Source organism: Terrapene carolina, unplaced genomic scaffold (assembly GCF_002925995.2).
Source record: "Terrapene carolina triunguis isolate 2854851 unplaced genomic scaffold, T_m_triunguis-2.0 Scaffold85, whole genome shotgun sequence".
NCBI lineage: Eukaryota > Metazoa > Chordata > Testudines > Emydidae > Terrapene > Terrapene triunguis.
In genome coordinates, this window is record NW_020664436.1 from 54,621,907 (window position 1) to 54,642,591 (window position 20,685).

The following is a 20,685-nucleotide window of genomic DNA, read 5'->3' on the forward strand; positions in this document are numbered from 1 at the left end:
TTGATGGCCTTTAATCTGTATAGGCCTTTCTTTTAAAAATTAAAAAACAGTGCAAACTCCTAGTGATGTTTTGGGGTAAGAAGTGACTTACCATGGTTTGGTTTACCTTGGTTTCAAATAAGTAGATCAGAGCAGACATGCTCTTTAGAGAAGGACTATATGGCACATGGAATATAAAAATACTTGGGTACAGCAAGTAGGATGCCTAAGGACTCGATTCTGGATGGTGCTGAGTCCCCTCAGTCCCATCAAATAGGAGTTGAAGGAACTGAGTCCCTCCTAGAATGGGCCCTTCTATTTGCTCTAATATCATTATGATCCATGTGACATGCATTTCGTACCAATAGTTTGAGCCTGAGAGAGAACGTGGGAATGGTGAACAACAAAAGTAGTCTGCCCCTCCCCTGGATTTTCCAGAGGCTTTTATTGCCCTTAATTGTTTGTAATCAAGATTTAAGCGTTCACTTGACTAACTGCTTGGTAGTGGAGAGAGGGTTAATGTGCTCGATTTACTATAAACATATATGTGACAGACTCTTATCTGATCTGTTTTTTTTTTCTGTAAAATGTCAGCCATTTCCTGATGAGCGTGGTGGTGAATTTCACACCTTTCTCTTCTTTGTGTGGAAACCTGGGAGTTAATGGTACAGGATCAGGTAGCATTCTGTGTAATAAAGAATGAGGTTTTTTGTTAGAGGAACAGAGGGAAATCAGGGAGGAAAAGAAGGGGAGGGGAAGAAAGAAGGAATTGGAAAAATTGGCTGCTTGAAATAGATATTACTTTAGCAGGTAAATAGCAGCTTTATTTCTCAATACATGTTTTTACTCAGAGCATGTAACACTGCCTCAGAAAGACTGAGCATTCTGTTGTCTTGGGAAGCTGACTCTGGAGTGGAGCATAAAAATAAAACATTCCTTTATTTTCATTCCACAGTGGAATTTTACCATTGCAGCACCTGAAGATGGAAAGTTGGTCAGTTGATGAAGTCTGCAACTGGTTGATGCAGAGAAATTTAGGAGAATTAGTTCCTAAGTTTCGTGGTAAGTCTTTTTTGTTAAATGTATATTTCCTGTCTCTCTGCTTGAAAAAAAGTATAGTCTGTTTTTTAATTTCCACCTTCTAATTTCTTGTTTATGGATAGTATTCAGTTTTGTTTATGTTTGTATTTAATTGCCGTTGGGTAACTTCAGCTTTTAACAGAATTTATTAGGGAGAGGACTGGCTCAGACCTGATAAATCAAAATGAGGTTGTAAATTTATTATGAATAGTCTGGAAGAACTGCTATGAGAGGGACTGAAAACCTATAAACATATACACCTTCTAGGAACAAAATTGGGTTTACTAGCATTTGTTTAGGGCCATTTTAATATTTAATATCTGTGTTTGTAGTGATGCAACTTCGATATGTAAAAGTTTGTTTTATGGTACTGTACAAAGGATTGAGAGAGACTGGCACTCAACCATGCTGTGCAATCTCTAAAATGTTTTCCCTCATTAACAAAATACCAGTATATTGTAAATAAGCCTGCCTTAACATATTAAAATATCCAGTTCGTCAATTGCTTTGTGTCTAAGGCACAGAATTTTGTTACTGGAAGACATCAAACCACTAATTTGTAAAATAAGTTAAAATTCTTGCCCAGCTTTTTGGAAGGGATAGTAGCGAAAACAAATGATCTTGTGTTACAGTTGATGTTGAAGAACTAACCATGTTTGCCTTTGAGAACCACCTACCTTGTAACATCATGTTGTATTAGGTATTCAGAATCTTACTACACAGTAATATGTAAGGATATTTTTCTCTTCAATTTTCAGAGGAAGAAGTGAGCGGAGCAGCTCTTTTGGCTCTCAATGATCGTATGGTGCAGCAGCTGGTGAAGAAAATTGGGCACCAAGCAGTACTAATGGATCTGATTAATAAATACCAGCAACAGAATAATGGACTACAATCTTTTACTTACAGTTGTGAAATAACTCCTCCAAAGTCACCAGAAGCAAACAGTGGGTGAGTCTGTCCATGCGTGAAACAAAATATTATTCTGTTTAAGTATGGCTGTAATCTTCCCTCTGTGTTTTCATGCTGGCATTCATTAGCTCCATAGCTAATATGTTATATAGTTAAGTTATATAACTTCTGTACAATTTGAACCCCAGCTGAAATGTTTAATTTAATACTTTGTGGGTTTAGACATGATGTAAATGTTGCTGCACAAGTTGTTATAGGTGGGGCTGATTGCCCTTACAATACTTTGTAATCAGTTGTTTATAACTTTGCCAGACTATAACCATTTTAGCTGAAACATTCCATGCTGGATGTTTGACTTAATTTCTAACCCCCCTCCCCACCCCCCCCCGCCCAGTCTTCCAAAACAATTCAACAGAGGGTCCTGTGGCACCTTTAAGACTAACAGAAGTATTGGGAGCATAAGCTTTCGTGGGTAAGAACCTCACTTCTTCTTACCCATGAAAGCTTATGCTCCCAATACTTCTGTTAGTCTTAAAGGTGCCACAGGACCCTCTGTTGCTTTTTACAGATTCAGACTAACACGGCTACCCCTCTGATACAAAACAATTCAGACGTTCCTGAGTATGAGGCTGTGGAGAAATGTTTTGCCACTTTAAAAAATTCTGGGGACTTGTCCCTGTTAAAAATATTGTGGGACCTTTTCTTCTAAATGCTCTCGACTCATAGTTTGGAGAGGGGACTTGAAATTTGGCAGAGGGGCAGCCTTTGTGTCAGGGATGGGCCTTTTACCATTCTCGGAAAATCCACCCAAATTTGGCCAGGTTATAAGTCTTTGAAAAATCTCAGTTCACAAATGCTCAATAGAGACATTTTAGAAGATTGTGCCTGCTGAATTTCCCAAAGATTCTGACTGAACTGGGCATGTTCCAGTCCAGGGTTCAACTGGACTTTCCCTGCAATTGCAGCTCTGTACTGCTGTGCGCTGGGCCAGGTTCATCTGTGAGTACCTGAACAGAGAGCACAGTTGACAAGGCCTGTCTCTCCTGTGCTTTCAATGAGCCTTCTGCTGGGGAGCCTGGAGGAGGAAGCTGCCTATTTCGAATGCAGGGAGGACAAGAGCCAGATCTACGGAAGGGGGTAGGGAAAATAGATTAGGACAAGGAGGTGCAGGAAGACTGGGACTTGGACCTGGGGGTGGCAGAGTCTTGGACTTGAGGCTAGTAGGGGGAGGAGAGGGAAAATGGGGTAGGGGCTCAGACTGGGAATTGGGGGGAGGAGGCAGGGAGGTGCTAGGATTTCCTGGTTTTTAGAGATGGTTTAATTATGCTGGTGGGAGAACTTTCTCCCGCTGGCACAGAGCAGCTATATGGGAGACCTTACAGCGGCACAGCAACAGTGGTACTGCTGTGCTGCTGTAAGGTCTCTAGTGTAGACAAAGCCTAAGTGAGGATGGGATTCAGTGGATGAGTCAGGGGTGGGGATGAGACAGGTCCGGAACAGGGACAGGTTGGAGGAGATAGAGCAGAACAGGTCACTCTTTAGCATGCTTGGAAAAGTCTGTGCCCACTTGAGAACACTGCCCTCCAGAGCCTGGAATGGAACTCAAGAATTCCTGAGTGTCTCTGTTCCTCTGGTGTCAGCAAATAGCTATGAACCCCCCCCCCCCCCCCCCCCCCCCGAGCAAAGTGTCCAATCCCTGTCTATTGGTGGTCCAGATAGAGCATGGTACTTTTAATTTGGCCCCCTTGTGCGCATACATTATGATACTGTTTTTAATTGCATGATCACATACTATCCCCTTCGACCCCCCCCCCCCCGCCACTTCACCCTTGCCTCATTCAGTGCACTGCATGGACCTGCTCTGAGGATGATGCAGGGTTGTGTAGCGAAGGATGTTGTCTGTAGAACCCCTGCTTCATTTGTTGCAGAAGTTGGAAGGTGTGTACTGAATGAGGCAGAGAAAGGGTTGTAGTTATAATAATTCTCCCTCATCTCACAGATGTGTTTTGAAAATAAATTCATTAATGTTTGTGAAGCACTCATACTATAGTGATGAGCACCAAAGACCATGAGAAAAAGAATACTGTCTTCATCGCAGGGTATAAATAGTATTCATTAAATAAAGCCTGGAGCCTCACTTTGAGCAATGTGGAGAAAACAAAATATTGAATAGTTGCTCAATAAGTGACCACAATCCATTCTGTGCACTCAGTGAGGCAGAGTCCTGTGGAAAAAATAGTATGTGATGATATAATTAATGATTGTTTCATAAATGGGTACATACAAGGGGGCTGAATAGAGGTTCCACAGGCAATCTTAGTTTTGGAATTTCCTACTTTATGAATGCTTGACTTTGCAACTTTAATAATGTTCTTTTAACATAGTTTTGTGTTTGTGTAATAAATATGTATGCTGCACAAAATTTTTTCAGGAATCCTTTGTTTGACTTTGTTTCATGCTCTAGAAACCAGAATTTGTGCAATCTGTGATTTTGGAGCACTGTAATAATTTTTTTTTACTTTTAACATTGTTAATGGTTTTCCTGCAAGCCACCTTTTGACATAGAGAATCAGATTATTTGGGGGGAAAAACAGAAATGCACAGATCTATTATATAATATATACACGTGCACAAAAAGGATTCATTTTTTTCACTGTTCGCTTGCTGACACTAGACCAGATTACAGAGCCCTTAATTGCATATGGGCTGCACAACCTGGCTTGCTTTTTGCAGCATCCTATGGCAAAGCATCTGCCACACTGTAAGCAATATGTCCTTCATCCTTTCTTCTGCCTCCATTCCTTCTTACATGTATGCCTTTCTTAATGTTCATGGGTGCTTTCTTGGCCTACCACTCTTTAAGTTCTCTTCCTTTCTGTTGTTTGCTGTCTTTTGGTTGTCAGGCGAGAGAGAATGATTTCTAAGAGCAGGCATTTTGTACAAAGTCAGTTTAGCTCCTGCTTATAAAATGAGAACTGCATTAGTTGGATAGAGTACTGTAGGCACCTAAATGAATAGTCACTGTATAAAAATACTAAGGGTAGAGGTGATGAACTTGAACAGAAATACTGTATCTGAAACACGTCCTGTGAAGTCTGGATCAGTATCTGGATCTGGGCTTAATGCCTTGGGCCTATCGCTAATTGTGAGGTCAGAGTGTATCTGCATGTGCACTAGCACCAGAGGAGCTGTTTGCATGGTGTCTTCATGGCCACATATGGAATTTCATACATCAGTTATCTGTAGACTAACTGCTCCCAAGTTCAGTTGGGAGCCTGAAGCCACATTGAGAAGATATCTGGTTGCTCTGACTTAAGTGAGTGGTTTGAAAAAATGACTAGGGAAAATGAAGAGGCCCACTGAAAAGGAAATCTGCACTCAAACATGCCTGTTCTTGAGGTCACTTGTCAGCAACAGGTCCCCATGCACCAGTTTTATTAGTTTGTCCACTACTGTAGATGGAACAGTGATTTTGCACACCACTGCAGACAGTGTTCTTCAGACTTAAAAGATGCTGCAGAGATGGCATGCAAAGAAGTCTTCAAGATCTATATTATAAATAGCTGGAACACTTCTATGTTGCAACTGACGATGGGTCCAGACTTCCCTAATATTCAGGTTCAAGGAAATCTCAAGAACACTTTCTCCAACAATGCTGGAAATGATATATTTACAAATGTTTCAGTTTCAGTGTCTCAGAGGTCTCAATGAGAGCTGCTTTTTTACTGTTCTTAGCAGAAGGTCCAGTCTGATGTAGGATAGAACAGAATCTGTTATTTTTTTTGGCAGAGCGAAGCAAGGTGCTACCCACTCTCAACTTGATGTCATTTTTCTTTAGGTAATATGATAACTTTTAAACACTGTGTCTGATCAATTCCAAGATTATGGGGAATGTTCTAGGCTGCAATGGGGCAAACCCTACTGATTTCAATGAAAATTGACCTGTGGAAGCCCTTGTATCTGCTTACCAGAGCTATCTGCTTCAGTCAGGTCTGTAATTATCCAAAAATCAAAAAACTGGTTGATGGCAGCCATTAACACCTTCCCAAGCTGAAGGACTTCTCCTCCCCAGGTAGAAAAAAAAGAAATAATGTGGGGGGCACAGAGTGCACATGTCATGGGTGCAAAATGGGGGTGAGAGGAATGGGTGGAGAATGGGGAACACACGGAGCCCCTGGCACAGCAGGGAGGAGTTGCCGGGAGTCCTTGAAAATACAAGTAGTGCCTGATGTGTGCAATGAGCTCAGCCTACAGAAGCAGTGAAGAGGACAGCCCTCTAGGGCCTTGTCTACACTGCCACTTTACAGCGCTGAAACTTTCTTGCTCAGAGGTGTGAAAAAACACACCCCTGAGTGATGCAAGTTTCAGTGCTATAAAGTGGCAGTGTAGACAGTGCACCAGCGCTGGTAGCTACTCCCCTCGTGGGGGTGGTTTTTTACAGTGCTGGGAGAGCTCTCTCCCAGCGTTGGTGCCGCGACTAGACATCCACCTTAAAGTACTGCCGAGGCAGCGCTTTAGCATTGGTAGTGAAGACATACCCCTAGTTTAATAGAGCCTGCCTTACAACACTCTGCAAGTCTCTTGTTTTATCATGTGTTGTAATGGTGAACTGTTTCCTGTATGTTAGAAGACATCAGACACTAAATATAGCAGAAAAAATAATCAAGAAGCTGCTGTATCTATGAAACTTTAAAAATATCGTGATTTACTTCTCTGTAATTACATGTCGTGATTAGAACATCTCTTAGCAATATTTCTTTAGTTTCCCTTTTAAGTTGGCTGGATCTAATGATTAATTTAATTTAATTCATCAGCCACATCAGCGTCACTTAAGGACTATTCAACATGTTAATGTTTTTGCATTTGCTATTTTTGCAACAGGTATTTTGGAATCGTAGAGTATATCTCTTTGTACAAACTTTGCAAAGTGTACAGCTCACCAATGAAATTCCTTCTCTTCCAGCTCCATGGGCATCCAGGTGTTCAGTCCTTTTAGTCCTACGGAGCAGACAGGTTATATCTCTCCAACTGAAAAGTATGATGGTGGATTAATTGACCGAAGAGTGCTAAAGCAGAAGTGAGTTTATAGTGCATTTGCTAATTCTACTTATGTTCTGAAAACAGCATTACATTTCTGTTTTGCTGATGACACTATGAAGTTATTCCACATTGCCAGGAAGTCATATAGACTCCATCAGAAAAGTGAACTGGTCTGTCCCTAAATACTGAAGTACAAATTAGGGATGTAAATAGAATTTTAAAAAAGTAACCATTTAAATTATTAAAATGGTATCAGTTAAACATTTAACCATTAACAAATTCAAACATAGGCACGGGAACTAAGGGTGTGGAGGGTGCTACAGCACACCCCCACATTTTACATGGGTCTCAGCTGCTGGCCCTCCACCCGGGGTCCCGGCTGTGGCTGCCAGCCCTCTGCCCAGGTTCCTGGCTGCTGGCCCCGCACCCAGACCTGGAGAGGGGTAAGGAGGCCGAGGCTGGGGCCACAGCTGGGGGCGGGCATGGGGCTGGGAACGGAGCCCCAGGCACAGGGCCGGCAGCTGGGACCCCAGGTACAGAGTTACAGTGGAGCCCCGCGTAAAACGGGAGGTGCTGTAACACGCCCTGCACCCCTAGTTCCTACCCTATGACGTCAGTTCCATAGCAATGGTCTGGATTCTTAACAATGCGGAACCTAGTTCCACATGCATTATGAAATGGTATTGCTGCGGCGTTTTTAATGTGCACGTTAGACATTTAAACGTTAACTGAATACATTATCGGTAAGACTGATGCTTATCAGTTACCCGGTTAACATTTTACATCCCTAGTACAAATCTGTCTTCATATATACAGGTGTAATTGTGAGATAAACAAGCAGGAATTGGAACACACTTATCTAAGGGCAGACCGGAGTCCTGGTTCAAAAGTGAAGTGGTCTGGTTAGAATTTTTTTTTCTACGTTTCTCATTTGTCAGTCTCTTGTGAAGAGCCAAAGGGAGGAGCTGATCGGCGGGGCCCGTTGGTGGACGGAAGGCGCTGTGGGGAGGGAGAGGAGCTGATCTGCGGGGCCCACTGATCGGTGATGAGCATCCACTATTTTTTTTTCTGTGGGTGCTCTGGGGCTGGATGTCGGTGTTCAGTGTAGATCAGCCCTGAGTGTGAACCTTGATCCTTCAAGCCAAATACTCAACCCTTTTATCCACTTCAAGCAGAGGAGCCATCCAGACTATCTAACCAGCTTTTCTAGTTAGTCCCTTAATGAAAATTCCTAGAACACTGGGTAAATCTACACAACAAATGAAGGTGTGATTATAGTGTGGGTAGACATATCCATGCTAGCTTTAATCTAGCCAGCGCAGGTAACAATAGTAGTGCACATACAGCAATGCAGGCTTCAGCACAGGGTAGCAACTCAAGTATGTACTCAGAGTCCCGGATGGGTTTGTACTGGGGCAGCCAGCCTGTACTGAAGTCCATGCTGCCACATCACAACTTCTATAGTTACTTGCACTAGCCAAATTAAAGCTAGCATAGGTATGCCTACCCATGTTATAATCACACTTCCATTTGCTGTGTAGGTGTGCTCATACATCCTGTTCGACACCTTGGCAACTGGCATGCAGCCAGCATAACCTCCTCAGGCATATGTACATTAAACTTCACTTCTATTAACAAAAACCAACCAAACTACCTGGGAGGGAAGAGGCAGCATGAGAGCAGGGCCTCGAGGGGAAGGAGGAGTCAAGTACCCCTGGAAATCAGAAAGTTGGTGCCTCTGGTTAGGGGTGTAAAAATCCACACCCCTGAGAGGCGTAGCTATACCGACCTAGCTCCAAGGGGAGACAGCACTTGGTTGATGGAAGAATTCGTCTGCTGACCCAGCTATTGCCTCTCAGGGAGGTTGATTAATTACAGTAATGGGAGGACCTTTTCTGTACTGTACTGAGTGACTACACTGAAATGCTACAATGGCACTGCAGGTGTGTCACTTTAGTGTTTTACGTGTAGAAACAGCATTAGGGAGAGATTATAGCTGGTGTTGCTGTGGGTTTGACTGCTGAGGTGATGGTTATTTAATTCTTAAACATAGATTGGGGGTTTAAGAAAAATCTGTTTTGACTACTGATAATTACAATTCAACATAATGTTAGTCTGATAGTTCTGCCAATGTTTATGGGGGCGGTTCTTAGTGGTTTTTCTTTTGTTCATTTTCTTCCAGGACTAGTTCATTTTTTCCTGTTTTTATATATTTGGAGTGTTTAAATTCTGTACATCTTTCTCTTATATATGTTTTCCCCTTACTCGTGGAAACGGCTTCATTTGAACTAGTGTAGTAGTAATATACTGAAAGAGAGAATAGAGTCTTTGGGGTTGCTACACAGGAATTTAGGCCAATATAGTTAAACTGCTATTGTTAAACTGGTCAAAATATAGCATTTTAAATTCACATTCTACCTTACCCAGATAAAACTTCTCTATATAGACAAGCCCTAACAACCACCTTCAAAATATGCTTCTCGATATCACAGAGAGATTGAGGGAGACTCTGTCTAGCTCTGATAGTTTAAACACAAAAATAACAGTTAACTTGGTGTAACAAAAACATAATTTATTTTACCCCTTCTCTTCCTCTATTGAAGAATCATCAAACTGCATTATGCATCCAACTGATTAGCTCAGAGGTCGCTATGGTTAAATTATTTTTTAGAGATTGAGTAAGAGCAAAAAAGTGTGGAGTGTCCAGGGTCTTAAAGTTTTCTTGTGTAAAAATTTGTTAAAGCGGTAGCAATGCTGTTTTGTGAGAACACCCACTTAGGATACACAAAATGCTCCCATGAACACTTTTTTCATAACTGCTTTTCTGTTCGAGTACTAGCTCCTGCACAGCTCAAGGCAGTATGAGATGGTGGTGTTGCTGAGACAGCAGCTGTTATTGTTTCTTATAGTTACCTGAGACTGCTGTGTGAGAGCCCATGTTTTTATTGGCATATTTTCTACATGCAATTTCTGAAGGCATGATTGCCAAATGATATACAAATCGGATCCACTTCTCATGAAATTCCAACTGTTTTCCTTCAGGAATGGCATCCTGATAAATCTTTATATATAAATAAAAAGGTGTTCCATACTTTTTTGTGAGGGGTTGCATAATGGACTTCCTGTCCAAATGCCTTGGAGTGAAATACTCGGCGGTGGGACAGATTTGTGCTCGCTAACAGGATACCACATCACATTTCAAATCCTGCCTGACACACTAATTGAGTGGCTGTAAAAGTGTGAGGAATTTTTTAGATCAACAATTTTACCTCCTATGTGATACAGTTAATAGCTAGTCCTATTGAGGGTAGTTTTGAAAGTGTGCTTTTGGTTGAAGGTGTTTGTCTTCTACTATCAAACATAGGTCTTGCTCTTTAATTCCCCATTATCTGTATGTAGATAGACTATCCTAAAAGAGACTAACACTATCTGAAACTCATTTATATGCATGCTGGAAAAACAAGGGGAAAACTGTTAATCTGAAACATTGTTCCTGTAAATTTTCTGCTGGACTGTTTGTCAGATCTTTCTATGCATTAGGAGTTTATCTGAATAGACTTCTAATTCCTTACCATTGGTACCACTGGCTATCAGAACTATTTCTAATACATGTGGTAATCTAATTATTTTTCCAATTAGGTAGATTTACAGCTTCACCTTTTGCATGATTGTTTACAGCATTTCCAACTCTTTTTTTCTCCTCTTAAAGCCTCAGCTCATTGGAGTCAGTGGTTTATATGAGAATTTCTACTGCTCCCCTCAACTCCCCCCCTCACCTTCCACTTTATCTGAAAGCTTCTAGCTCTTGCAAATGTGACTTCTAGAGGGTCAAAAACCAGAAGACAAATACCATCCCACACCCAAGTTGTTGTCTTAAAAATCATGGGAATTTCAAACAAACAAACAAACAGAGAAAAAATACCTCTATGATTTTTGGGGCGATTGACTCATGATTTTTGAATGCTTGATAGTATTATATTTACCAATCTGATGCGGTCAGCCTGGGGTTTCTTTATGTGGGCCCTTATTGCTCTAAGTCAGATAGCTTAAACCACCTAACTCCCTTTTTTCTAACAAAAATAAATTGAATCCTCCAAACAGCTTAGAGCAGTGGTCCCCAAACTTTTTACCTCGCGCCCCACACTTAACCTCTGTCTGCGCCTCCCCCTCCCAGGGCCAGGAGCAGGGCCACGGCTCTGGGAGGAGGAACACGGACAGGGGTAAGGAGGCCGAGGCTGGGGCCATAGCTGGGAGAGGGGGCGAGAGCAGAGCCAAGGGGCCAGAGGCGGAACTGGGTGACGCTCCCTCCCCACCCCTCATGGGGGCTGGCCCAGACGCTAGCAACGCCACCCCCAAACATTCCTCCGTGCCCCACAGATTGGGGACTACTGGCCTAGAGGAAACATTAAGTGTGTAATGTGGTAATTCCACAAAGATTACCGTAAATAATGAGACTTACAGAAACCCAAAATATATTTGTAAAAGTACTTCTGTTCCAATACACTAGACTTCACTCTCTCTCTCATGGATGCGCAGATATATGTGCTCTCTTTCTCTTCTATAAAATGGCCTGATTAGATGGCAATTCAGCCAGTCTTACTCATGAGGAAAAATTCTTCTCTCCCGAGCCGCCTGCTGCTGCTGCTGCTCTCAAACCAACTCCAAGCACAGAAGGAGCATCTCCTGAGAATGTAAGAAACAAAATGCAATCCTGACTGCCTCCAAAGCAAAGTTGGCTGTGTCAAGGATCAGCCATGTTAGAAACTGGCTTTAAAGCATGGGCGTCATCTGATTAGTTTTGCCTGTATTTTCACGGCCTGTTTTTTTTAGCTGGTGGTTGTAAAATGTGACTACAGTTCCACAAAACTTAACTGAAAGTTAATATTTGTATCTCTGCTATGGTTCCCTCTCCCAACTGTAAGTGAGAGGTTTTCTGAGGGCAGATCTACACTACAGCCTAAGTCGATATAACTTCCATCGCTCAAAGGTGTGAAACCTCCCCCCCAGTGATGCAAGTTTTGTGTTGTCCACACCAGTGCTATGTCAGTGGGAGATGCTCTCTCGCCAACATAGCTTCTGCTTCTTGCTGAGGTGGAGTAATTATGTCAACAGGAGAGTGCTCTCCTGTCAGCATAGCATGTCTTCACCAGGTGCGCTACAGCTGCCGACCGATGTAGTGCTCTAGCATAGACTTGCCCTGAGTCTCTCACTGTGACTGACATCAGCTCTTCCTGTTTCTACATTCAAGAAGAGCTACAATGGGCCAGTGAAGTTAAGTAGAGAAAACATCAGGCAAAATATAGCAATAAATAAATAAGATGTAGATAAGGCTCATCCAACAGCAAGTGGGCCAGAATCTTTTTCTCCTACCCACCTGAAACACTAACACGCCCCTCCCCCCAACCATTACCACCAAGCTGGAGTCTCCATCCTAACCTTCCTGACTATTATTCCATCCTAATTAGTATGTTGGGAATGTGTTGAGTGCAGTGCTGAAGTTTTCTGATGTCCCACCCTTTGGGACAGTTGACTCATTTTAAAATAAATGTTACTAGAAATAATGTTGTTTGTATTGTGGCCATGCCCAGAGGTTCTATCGCTATTGGGAAGGAGGAGAGGGGGCTTTGTTAGATGCTATACAAACATATAGACACATCTTGCCCTGAGGAGTTTACAATCAAAGGTCCTGTTCCTGCAATGAGCTCTGTCTGACCAAGCTCAACGAGCTCTAATTGGAGGCCCACAGTGGGGCTCTATGTAGCTTGCAGGGAGCTGTGTGTTTGGGGTTCATTCCCAAATCAGGGAAAATTGAGAAAAATTAAGAAATTTAAATTAAGAAAAGGGGTGTAACAAACCCATGGAGGGAATGAAGCAAGGAAGACCAGAAACAACATTGAGAGGAACCTATGTTACATAGCCTAGTTATGTGCACAGCTAGTTGGCTTTCAGCCAGCAAAATCTTATTTAAATTATGTAAACAAACAAAATAGATATTGGAAACTGTTCTTCTTTACTCAGATGCCCAGAGGCTTTAAGGGTTATTATTACCAATGTGTATAATATTTTATTCTGTTTCTTGGCTTCTGCTGTACATTGCACAGATGTCTTGAGTGAACTGTCTGCATTGATGCCAAGGTTTTTTTTTTAAATGATCAGTTTCAGCTAACTCAGGAACATGCCTTTGTGCGAAGTACACCATATATTTTGCTGTTGGAGGCTTTTTGGCTGTGTTAATTATGTGCTCAACCATACGATCCAGCCTAAAACCATCCTTGGATAACCAAGGTGACACCACAGGGGAGCAAACACCATAGCTTTTCTTTCAGTGAGACAAAATGTTTCCCATGGCATTGGGACTGTAATTCAAACACATACCTTTTTGTTCAGTTAGTGGAGACAGAACAGCTCAGTCCATAATGACCTTACTTTATGGTATTATGTTCCCAAGAGATGTACTGTGTGGGAACACCCTGAGAATACTATGCAGCCAAAGAGAATTACAGTTATAGCATTTGCTTTACATGACTTTCAAGCATAGCAGAGAGAACGTGAAATAAAATGGGAATCTACAGAAACTGCATCATTACAAACTAGTTAATAGGGTTTATTATACCAATGGGATGCCTTTTTCTGAAGTAAGGTGAGACTTACAAACCCATTCTCAGATGTGTTAACCTGGTCTGTGCCCCAAGATCTTGCAGATATGAGAGAGACTTTGGGGGGCACTATATTGCTCTTGGTGTTAAACTTCTATTTGTAATAGTCTTCTCCTTGTGTGAGGCCTAGACTAAACACACAAGTTACACTGGTTTAACTAAAGTTTGATGTTACACGGGCACAGCTTTGGGCTGGTCTTCACTATGCGGAGATCAACGCTGCTGCAATCAATGCAGCAGGTGTCGATTCAGCGGGTCTAGTGGAGACCCGCTAAATCGACGGCAGAGCGCTCGCCCGTCGACCCCGGTAGTCCAGCTCCCCGAGAAGATTAAGGTAAATCGATGGGAGAGCGTCTCCCATCAACGCAGCGCAGTGAAGACACTGGGGTAAGTCGACCTAAGTTATGTAGCTGGAGTAGCGTAACTTAAGTCTGCTTACCCTGGCAGTGAAGACAAGATCTTTGTGTGTGAACACTTCTGTAAGTAGATAAGCTGTTAGTTGCATCTCTTTCCAGCCAACTCTATTGTTTAATTTAGATCTACTTCACCTATTTAACATAATTGCCCAACTGTGAATTTTTTGTGGTGACTTCATCTAAACATAATCAAGTGTTTCTTCCTTATTGCTCCAGGAGCATGAGGATTTTTCAGACATTGTTTAGAGACTGATGGGGCAAGGTATGAATTTTTCACACCCCTTAGCGACATAGAATATCAGGGTTGGAAGGGACCTCAGGAGGTCATCTAGTCCAACCCCCTGCACAAAGCAGGACCAGTCCCCAGACAGATTTTTGCCCTAAATCCCTAAATGGCCCCTTCAAGGATTGAACTCACAACACTGGGTTTAGCAGGCCAATGCTCAAACCACTGAGCTATCCCTAGCTGGGTTGACCGTTTTAGGCTAAACCAGGCCTATGTTAGGGTCAGTCTACACTGAAAAGTTACATTGCCATACCCACGTCTCTCTCAGGGGTGTGAAAAGTTCACACCTCTCAGTGACGTAGCATTTTAAGTGTAGATGTAGCCTTAGAAACTATTTTAGCTGAAACTGTTTACACATGGCTTATAATTCCTGTTTACAGCCCAAGGTAGTGAAGGCCTTAGGCCTGGTATACACTACAAGGTAAGGTCAACATAAGCTGCCTTGCATTGACCTAGTAGTTCATGTATCTATGCTTAAATTTGTCTGCCACCAGTGTAAATGCCCCATTACGGCAATGCAGTTACACCACCTCCCTGAGTGGTGTTGAGCCATGGTCAACATTCTGAGGTCAACACCGTGCGAGTGACACTGCGTTACCTATGTTAACCCTAACAGTCCTCCAGCAGCTATTCCGCAATGCCCAACACTGTCTGCTTTGGTCACAATTGTGAACTGCATTGGCCAGGAGTCACTGAGACTGGAAGCCACCCAGCCTGCCTTCCCACCTACTCTAAAACCCTGCGATTTTTTGAAATGCCTTTTCCTGATTGTCCAGCTTGGCGAGCACACCTAGCAGCTCTCCCTTGTTGTGTGCAGCTTCCCAGCTGACCAGGAGGGTTCCACGCTCCATATGCCCCAGCCTGGAGCAGATAGGACGTACAGGATCTCCTGAGCCTGTGGGGAGAAGAGGCTGTGCAGGCACAGTCACAGACCAGCTGCAGAAATGTGGACATCTATGAACAGATTTCACGGGGGATGCAGGAGAAGGGGTATGACAGGGATCAGCAGCAGTGCCATGTGAAAGTGAAGTAACTGCAGCAGACGTACCGCCCTGGAGGCCAACAGTCAGTCTGGTGCTGAGCCGCATGCCCGCCGCTTTTATGGAGAGCTGCATGCCTTTACGGAGACTCCACCACTGCCCTGTATGCCACTGTGGATACCTCGGAGGAGCCTGAGTCACAGACTCCTAGTGTGAACAGCGAAGAAGAGGAGGAGGATGGGGGACATGTAACTGGGGGTTCACAGTATGCCGCGAACCTGGACCTGTTGGAGGTTCCACTGCAGTTCAGTCAGTCTTGGCAGCCGAGCACACGTGAGCCTGATGCAGGGGAAGGAATCTCAGGTAAGTGTATAAATGTATTACCCATTACAATAATGTACTGATATCACTCTCAACTTAGCAGGTCAACTTTGCATTAATTTACTCATACTAGAAGAGGCAGAGGTACAGCAAAGAGAGGCAGAGCTGTTATCTGTTCTTCATTCCCCTGTAGAGTTAGGTGGGGTGGGCGATGGGGAGGGAGGGGCCTGGGACCATGTAGAACAGTTTGTTTATGTACCCAGGGATGTCCCTGGAATCCTTCTGAGAGATCTCGATGAATTTTTCATGGAGGTACTCTGGAATCCTCTCCTGAAGGTTTCTAGGGATGGCAGCCTTATTTCTTTCTCCATGGTAAGATGCTTTCTCATGCCCATCAGTGATAACATCAGCAGGCATCATGCAGTAAACATGATAGCAGCATACGGGCCGGGCAGATTCAGGACGCCAGCAGCATCTGTGCTCTCTGAGCCTTTGTTACCCTCAGGAATGAAATATCAGCTAAAATCATCACCACCACGTGTGGAAAATGGGGCCAGTATTCAGTGCCATTGCCCTGTAGTCATAGTTTCATGCTACCGAGCAATTCCCTCCTCATTTCCCTCACCTCTGGTGGGCCATACTCACCATTGCGGTTGCTATGGGTGTCACCGTGCACAAGCACTCCAAGCAGAAGTGTCAATAGGCGTGTCTTGTTTAAAACTTTAGGTGAGCGAGGGAAGGGAGTTCTGAATCTTAGCTTTCGCTTTTCCATTCTGACTATATTGGTAATGGTACCTCTGTGTTTTGTGTCTGTAGCTGCTGCCATTGTGGCCTTTGTTCCCCCACCACATCCCTGGAATGCCAGAGCCAGTTAAGGAGTAGAAAGAAGAGGACTTGGGATGACATCAATGAGATCCTGCAAGCCTGTGCTGCATCAGGCCATGGGCAGAGGGCACGGAGAAGGAAAGAGCAAACAGGAGAAAGTTGCAGCAGGAAAAGGAGCGGGAGATGCACCAGGACATAATGGGGCTTCTCCAGCAGCAAACACAGATGCTGCAGATGCTTGTGGACCTACAGGTTCAGCAGTTGCAAGCTCGCCTTTGCAGTCTGCAGAGAACTTCATTTTAGCACCTTCCAACAGATCCTTTACATTCCACGTGGCATCATCCCTACACCTACCACTTCACACCGTGGGACGTTAAAGACAACCACAGCTTCACATACACTGACCTGTGAAAGCCACAGTTGCTGTATGTGTAGCCAAGATGGACATGAATGTTCTTTTTCATTAATTACGTTTTTTATGTAGTTGATTTTACATTGCACAGATTATTTGTTTTTGCACTGGCTTTGTTACTCAATAAAATATTTTTTGGAAAATAATGGATCTATTAGTTCCCAACATATGCTGCAGAATGCCTAGTGGTAGTGAAAGAACCCACTCCTTGTTATTGTACACTATGACATAATTCATAGGATCAGTGACAAACACCGTAATAATTATAAATGTACAGCAAGCACCACAAAATTAATAGGTTCATTGACCATGTTATATTCATAGATGTGCAACAATAAACAGACAGTTCCTAATGGTCCCCAAAACTGCAGGGCCGGATAGAGCATAGTACACCACCACACATTACTGTGGCTTGCTCTTAAAGCGCTCTTTCAAGATCTCCCTGAGACATACAGCTCTTTGTTGAGCTCTTCTAAAAACCCTTGTGTCTGGCTGTTCAAACTCAGCAGACAGCTGCTCCACCTCTGCCCTTCACCCCATCGGAAACTTCTCCCCTTTGCCTTCCAGTATTATGCATGACAGGCAGCTATAACCCTTGGGATGTTTTTCTCACAGAGATCCAGTCTTGTGAGTAAAGAAACCAACATCCCTTCAATCTACCAAAAGCACATTCAACTGTCATTCTGCAACTGCTGAGCTGGTGGGTGAATCTTCCCTTGGTGCTGTTGAGGTGGCCAGCTTCATGAGTCAGGGGAGCAAAGGGTAGACTGGGTGCCCCAGCATCACGGTTGGCATTTCAACATCACCAATGGTAATCCGCCAGTTTGCAAAGAAAAGTGCCTGCTTTCAGCTTTCTGAACAGTCCTGTGTTCTTAGAGATGTGAGCATCATGCACTTCCCTGATCAAACAACACTTGCATAACCATAGAGAAGTAGCCCTTTCTGTTGACGTACCCTGTGGCAAGGTGGGCTGGTTCCAGGGATGCACATGCCATCACTCTGCTGCAGTTTGGGAGCCCCGTTGCTGCAAATCCATCTGCTATGTCCTGCACATTGCTGAGAGTCACAGTTCTGTGTAGCAGGAGAAGATTAGTGACCCTGCACACTTGCATGACAACAGCTTCCACAGTGGATTTTCCAACTCCAAAACAATTCCCCACTGACCTGTAGGAATCTGGCTTTGCAAGTTTCCACAGTGTGATCGCCACTCATTTGTCCACTGTCAGTGGAGCTCTCATTCTGTTGTCCATGCGACAGAGGGCTGGGGCGAGCTTGGCGCACAGATCCAGGAATGTGGCCTTTCGCATACAAAAGTTCTGCAGCCACTGCTCGTCATCGCAACCCTGCATTACCATGTGATCCCACTTGTTTCTTGGTCTCAGATGTGGTGCTCCGCCATCCGCAACTGATCTGTGAACTCCACCAACAGCCTTGAATTGGTTTTCTCTATGTTCTGCAGCAATCTGCTCTCCATGAAATCATCATGTTCTCCACCGGTGCGGTTCTTCTTGCAGCTCTGCAAATACAAGGGGATCATGTGCCCTGTGCTTGCAACGTTCATGACAATAGTGCTGAGGCTTCATGCTTCTGTCCGTGATGCGGACAGTGAGGAAGGCCCTGTGGTTTCATGGGATTTTTGAAAAGGGTGCAAAAATTAGAAATATAGATGACATTATGGGATGGAGAAAGTTGCATGCTGGGAAGAAGAACCCTTGCTCCTAGCCATCTCTGAACAACTTGTTTCTGCCCTACCACCACGCATTGTCAAAACTTCCCAAAAGACAACGTGCTGGATGGTGGCAAGTTGAGACAAGCACCCCTGTTGAGTATGTGCGGTACCGGTGCAAGGAGCCAAATATGCATGCGCACGAACGAGATACTAATTGTGGTTTATGCTGACATAACTTGCAGCAGCCAAAGTTTGTAGTGTAGACGTGGCCGTAGACGTGGCCTTAGAAGTGAAAATTTCTGTATTATGTGCCAAACCTCAGTCTACTCTATTTCCCTCCCACCTTCCTTAACTGATTATAATCAATCAATTGCTAAATTTTTGTGAATTTAGCACAAAATGTCTTTGAATTAACCAAGGCAGTCTCCTTTTAAGTTACCTTCCATTATTCCTAATACTCCCTTTCCAGGTGGGGAAGAATTAACAGAGCTTTTGTAAAGGGAAATCATGCCTCACCAATCTATTAGAATTCTTTGGAGGGGATCAACAAACATGTGGACAAGGGTGATCCAATGGGTATAGTGTACTTGGACTCTCAGAAAGTCTTTGAGGTCCCTCACCAAACTCTTAAACAAAGTAAGTAGTCTTAGGATAAGAGGAAAGGTCCTCTCATGGATCAGTTACTGGTTAAAAGATAGGAAATAAAGGGTAGGAATAAATGGTCAGTTTTCAGAATGAAGAGCGGTAAATAGTGGTGTCCCGAAGGGGTCTGTACTGGTACCAGTACTGTTCAACATACTGCACTCCTAAATGATCTGGAAAAAGGGGCAAACAGTCAGGTGGCAAAGTTTTTAGATGATACAAAATTACTCAAGATAGTTAAGTCCAAAGCAGATTGCGAAGAGTTACAAAGGGATCTCACAAAACTCAGTGACTTGGCAACAAAATGGCAGATGAAATTCAATGTTGATGAATGCAAAGTAATCCATATTGGAAAACATAATCCCAACTTCACATATAAAGTGCTGGGTTGTAAATTAGCTGTTACCACTGGAGAAAGAGATCTATTGGAGTCATCGTGGATAGTTCTCTGAAAATATCTGCTCAGTGTGCAGCAGCAACCAAAAAAAACTAACAATGTTTGGAACCGTTAGGAAAAGGACAGATAAGACAGTAAATATATATTTATTAATGCACTATATAAATGCATGGTACACCTACAGCTTGAATACTGTGTGCAGTTCTGGTTCTCCCATCTCAAAAAAAAAAAATGTTAGAATTGGAAAAGGTACAGAGAAGGGCAACAACAATGATTAGGGGGATGGAGCAGCTTCCATATGAGGAGAGATTAAAAAGACTGGGACTATTCATCTTGGAAAAGAGATGACTAAGGGCATATGACAGAGGTCTATTAAATCTTGAATGGTGTGGAGAAAGTGAATAGGGAAGTTTACATAACACAAGAACCTAGGGGCCACCCAATGAAATAAATAGGCAGCAGATTTATAACAAACAAAAGGAAGTACTTCACACAGCACACAATCAACCTATGGAAGTCATTGCCAGAGGATGTTGTGAAGACCAAAATATAACTGGATTAAAAAAAGAATTAGATACGTTCATGGAGGATAGGTCCATCAATGGCTATTAGCAAAGATGGTCAGGGGCACAATCATAAGGTCCAGGGGTCCCTGACCCTGAGCCCTTGATTGCCAGAAACTGGGACTGGATGATGGGATGGATCGCTTGATTGCCGTGGCAATTCAGCCCCTTTGAACATCTGTCATTGGCCACAGTCCGAAGACAGGATACTGGGCTAGATGGACCATTGGTCTGACCCAGTATGGCTGTTCTTATGTTCTTATGTAAATATGCTTGGATTCTGAATCTGCAAAGACGTGCATATGAGCAGGGCCGGCTCCAGGCACCAGCCGACCAAGCACGTGCTTGGGGCGGCACCTGGTAAGGGGCGGCCAATCTTGGGGTGGCGGGGGGCGCTCAGGGTTTTTTGTTTTTTTTGGGGGGGGGTTGTTTTTGTTTTGGCGGGGATTCGGCAGCGGCACTCCGGGGGGGGGCGGGTATGGCGGCGGGGCGCTCCGCGGAGGGGGGGCG

At 43.6% G+C, this 20,685-nt stretch overlaps 1 protein-coding gene across 2 annotated transcripts in view; it reads left to right on the forward strand.

Annotated features, from left to right (window-relative positions):
- SAMD3 (sterile alpha motif domain containing 3) overlaps positions 1-20,685 on the forward strand; it is an 80,067-nt gene that overhangs the window by 22,050 nt on the left and 37,332 nt on the right. Inside the window, exons 2-4 of one of the 2 annotated variants that reach the window (XM_024210782.3) lie at positions 935-1,041; positions 1,818-2,007; positions 6,932-7,045. In XM_024210782.3, coding sequence (XP_024066550.2) covers positions 963-1,041; positions 1,818-2,007; positions 6,932-7,045 — 383 coding nt within the window. In that variant the 5' untranslated portion in view covers positions 935-962. The remainder of the gene's footprint in view (positions 1-934; positions 1,042-1,817; positions 2,008-6,931; positions 7,046-20,685) is intronic. The other variant, XM_024210783.3, reaches the window with a different exon arrangement.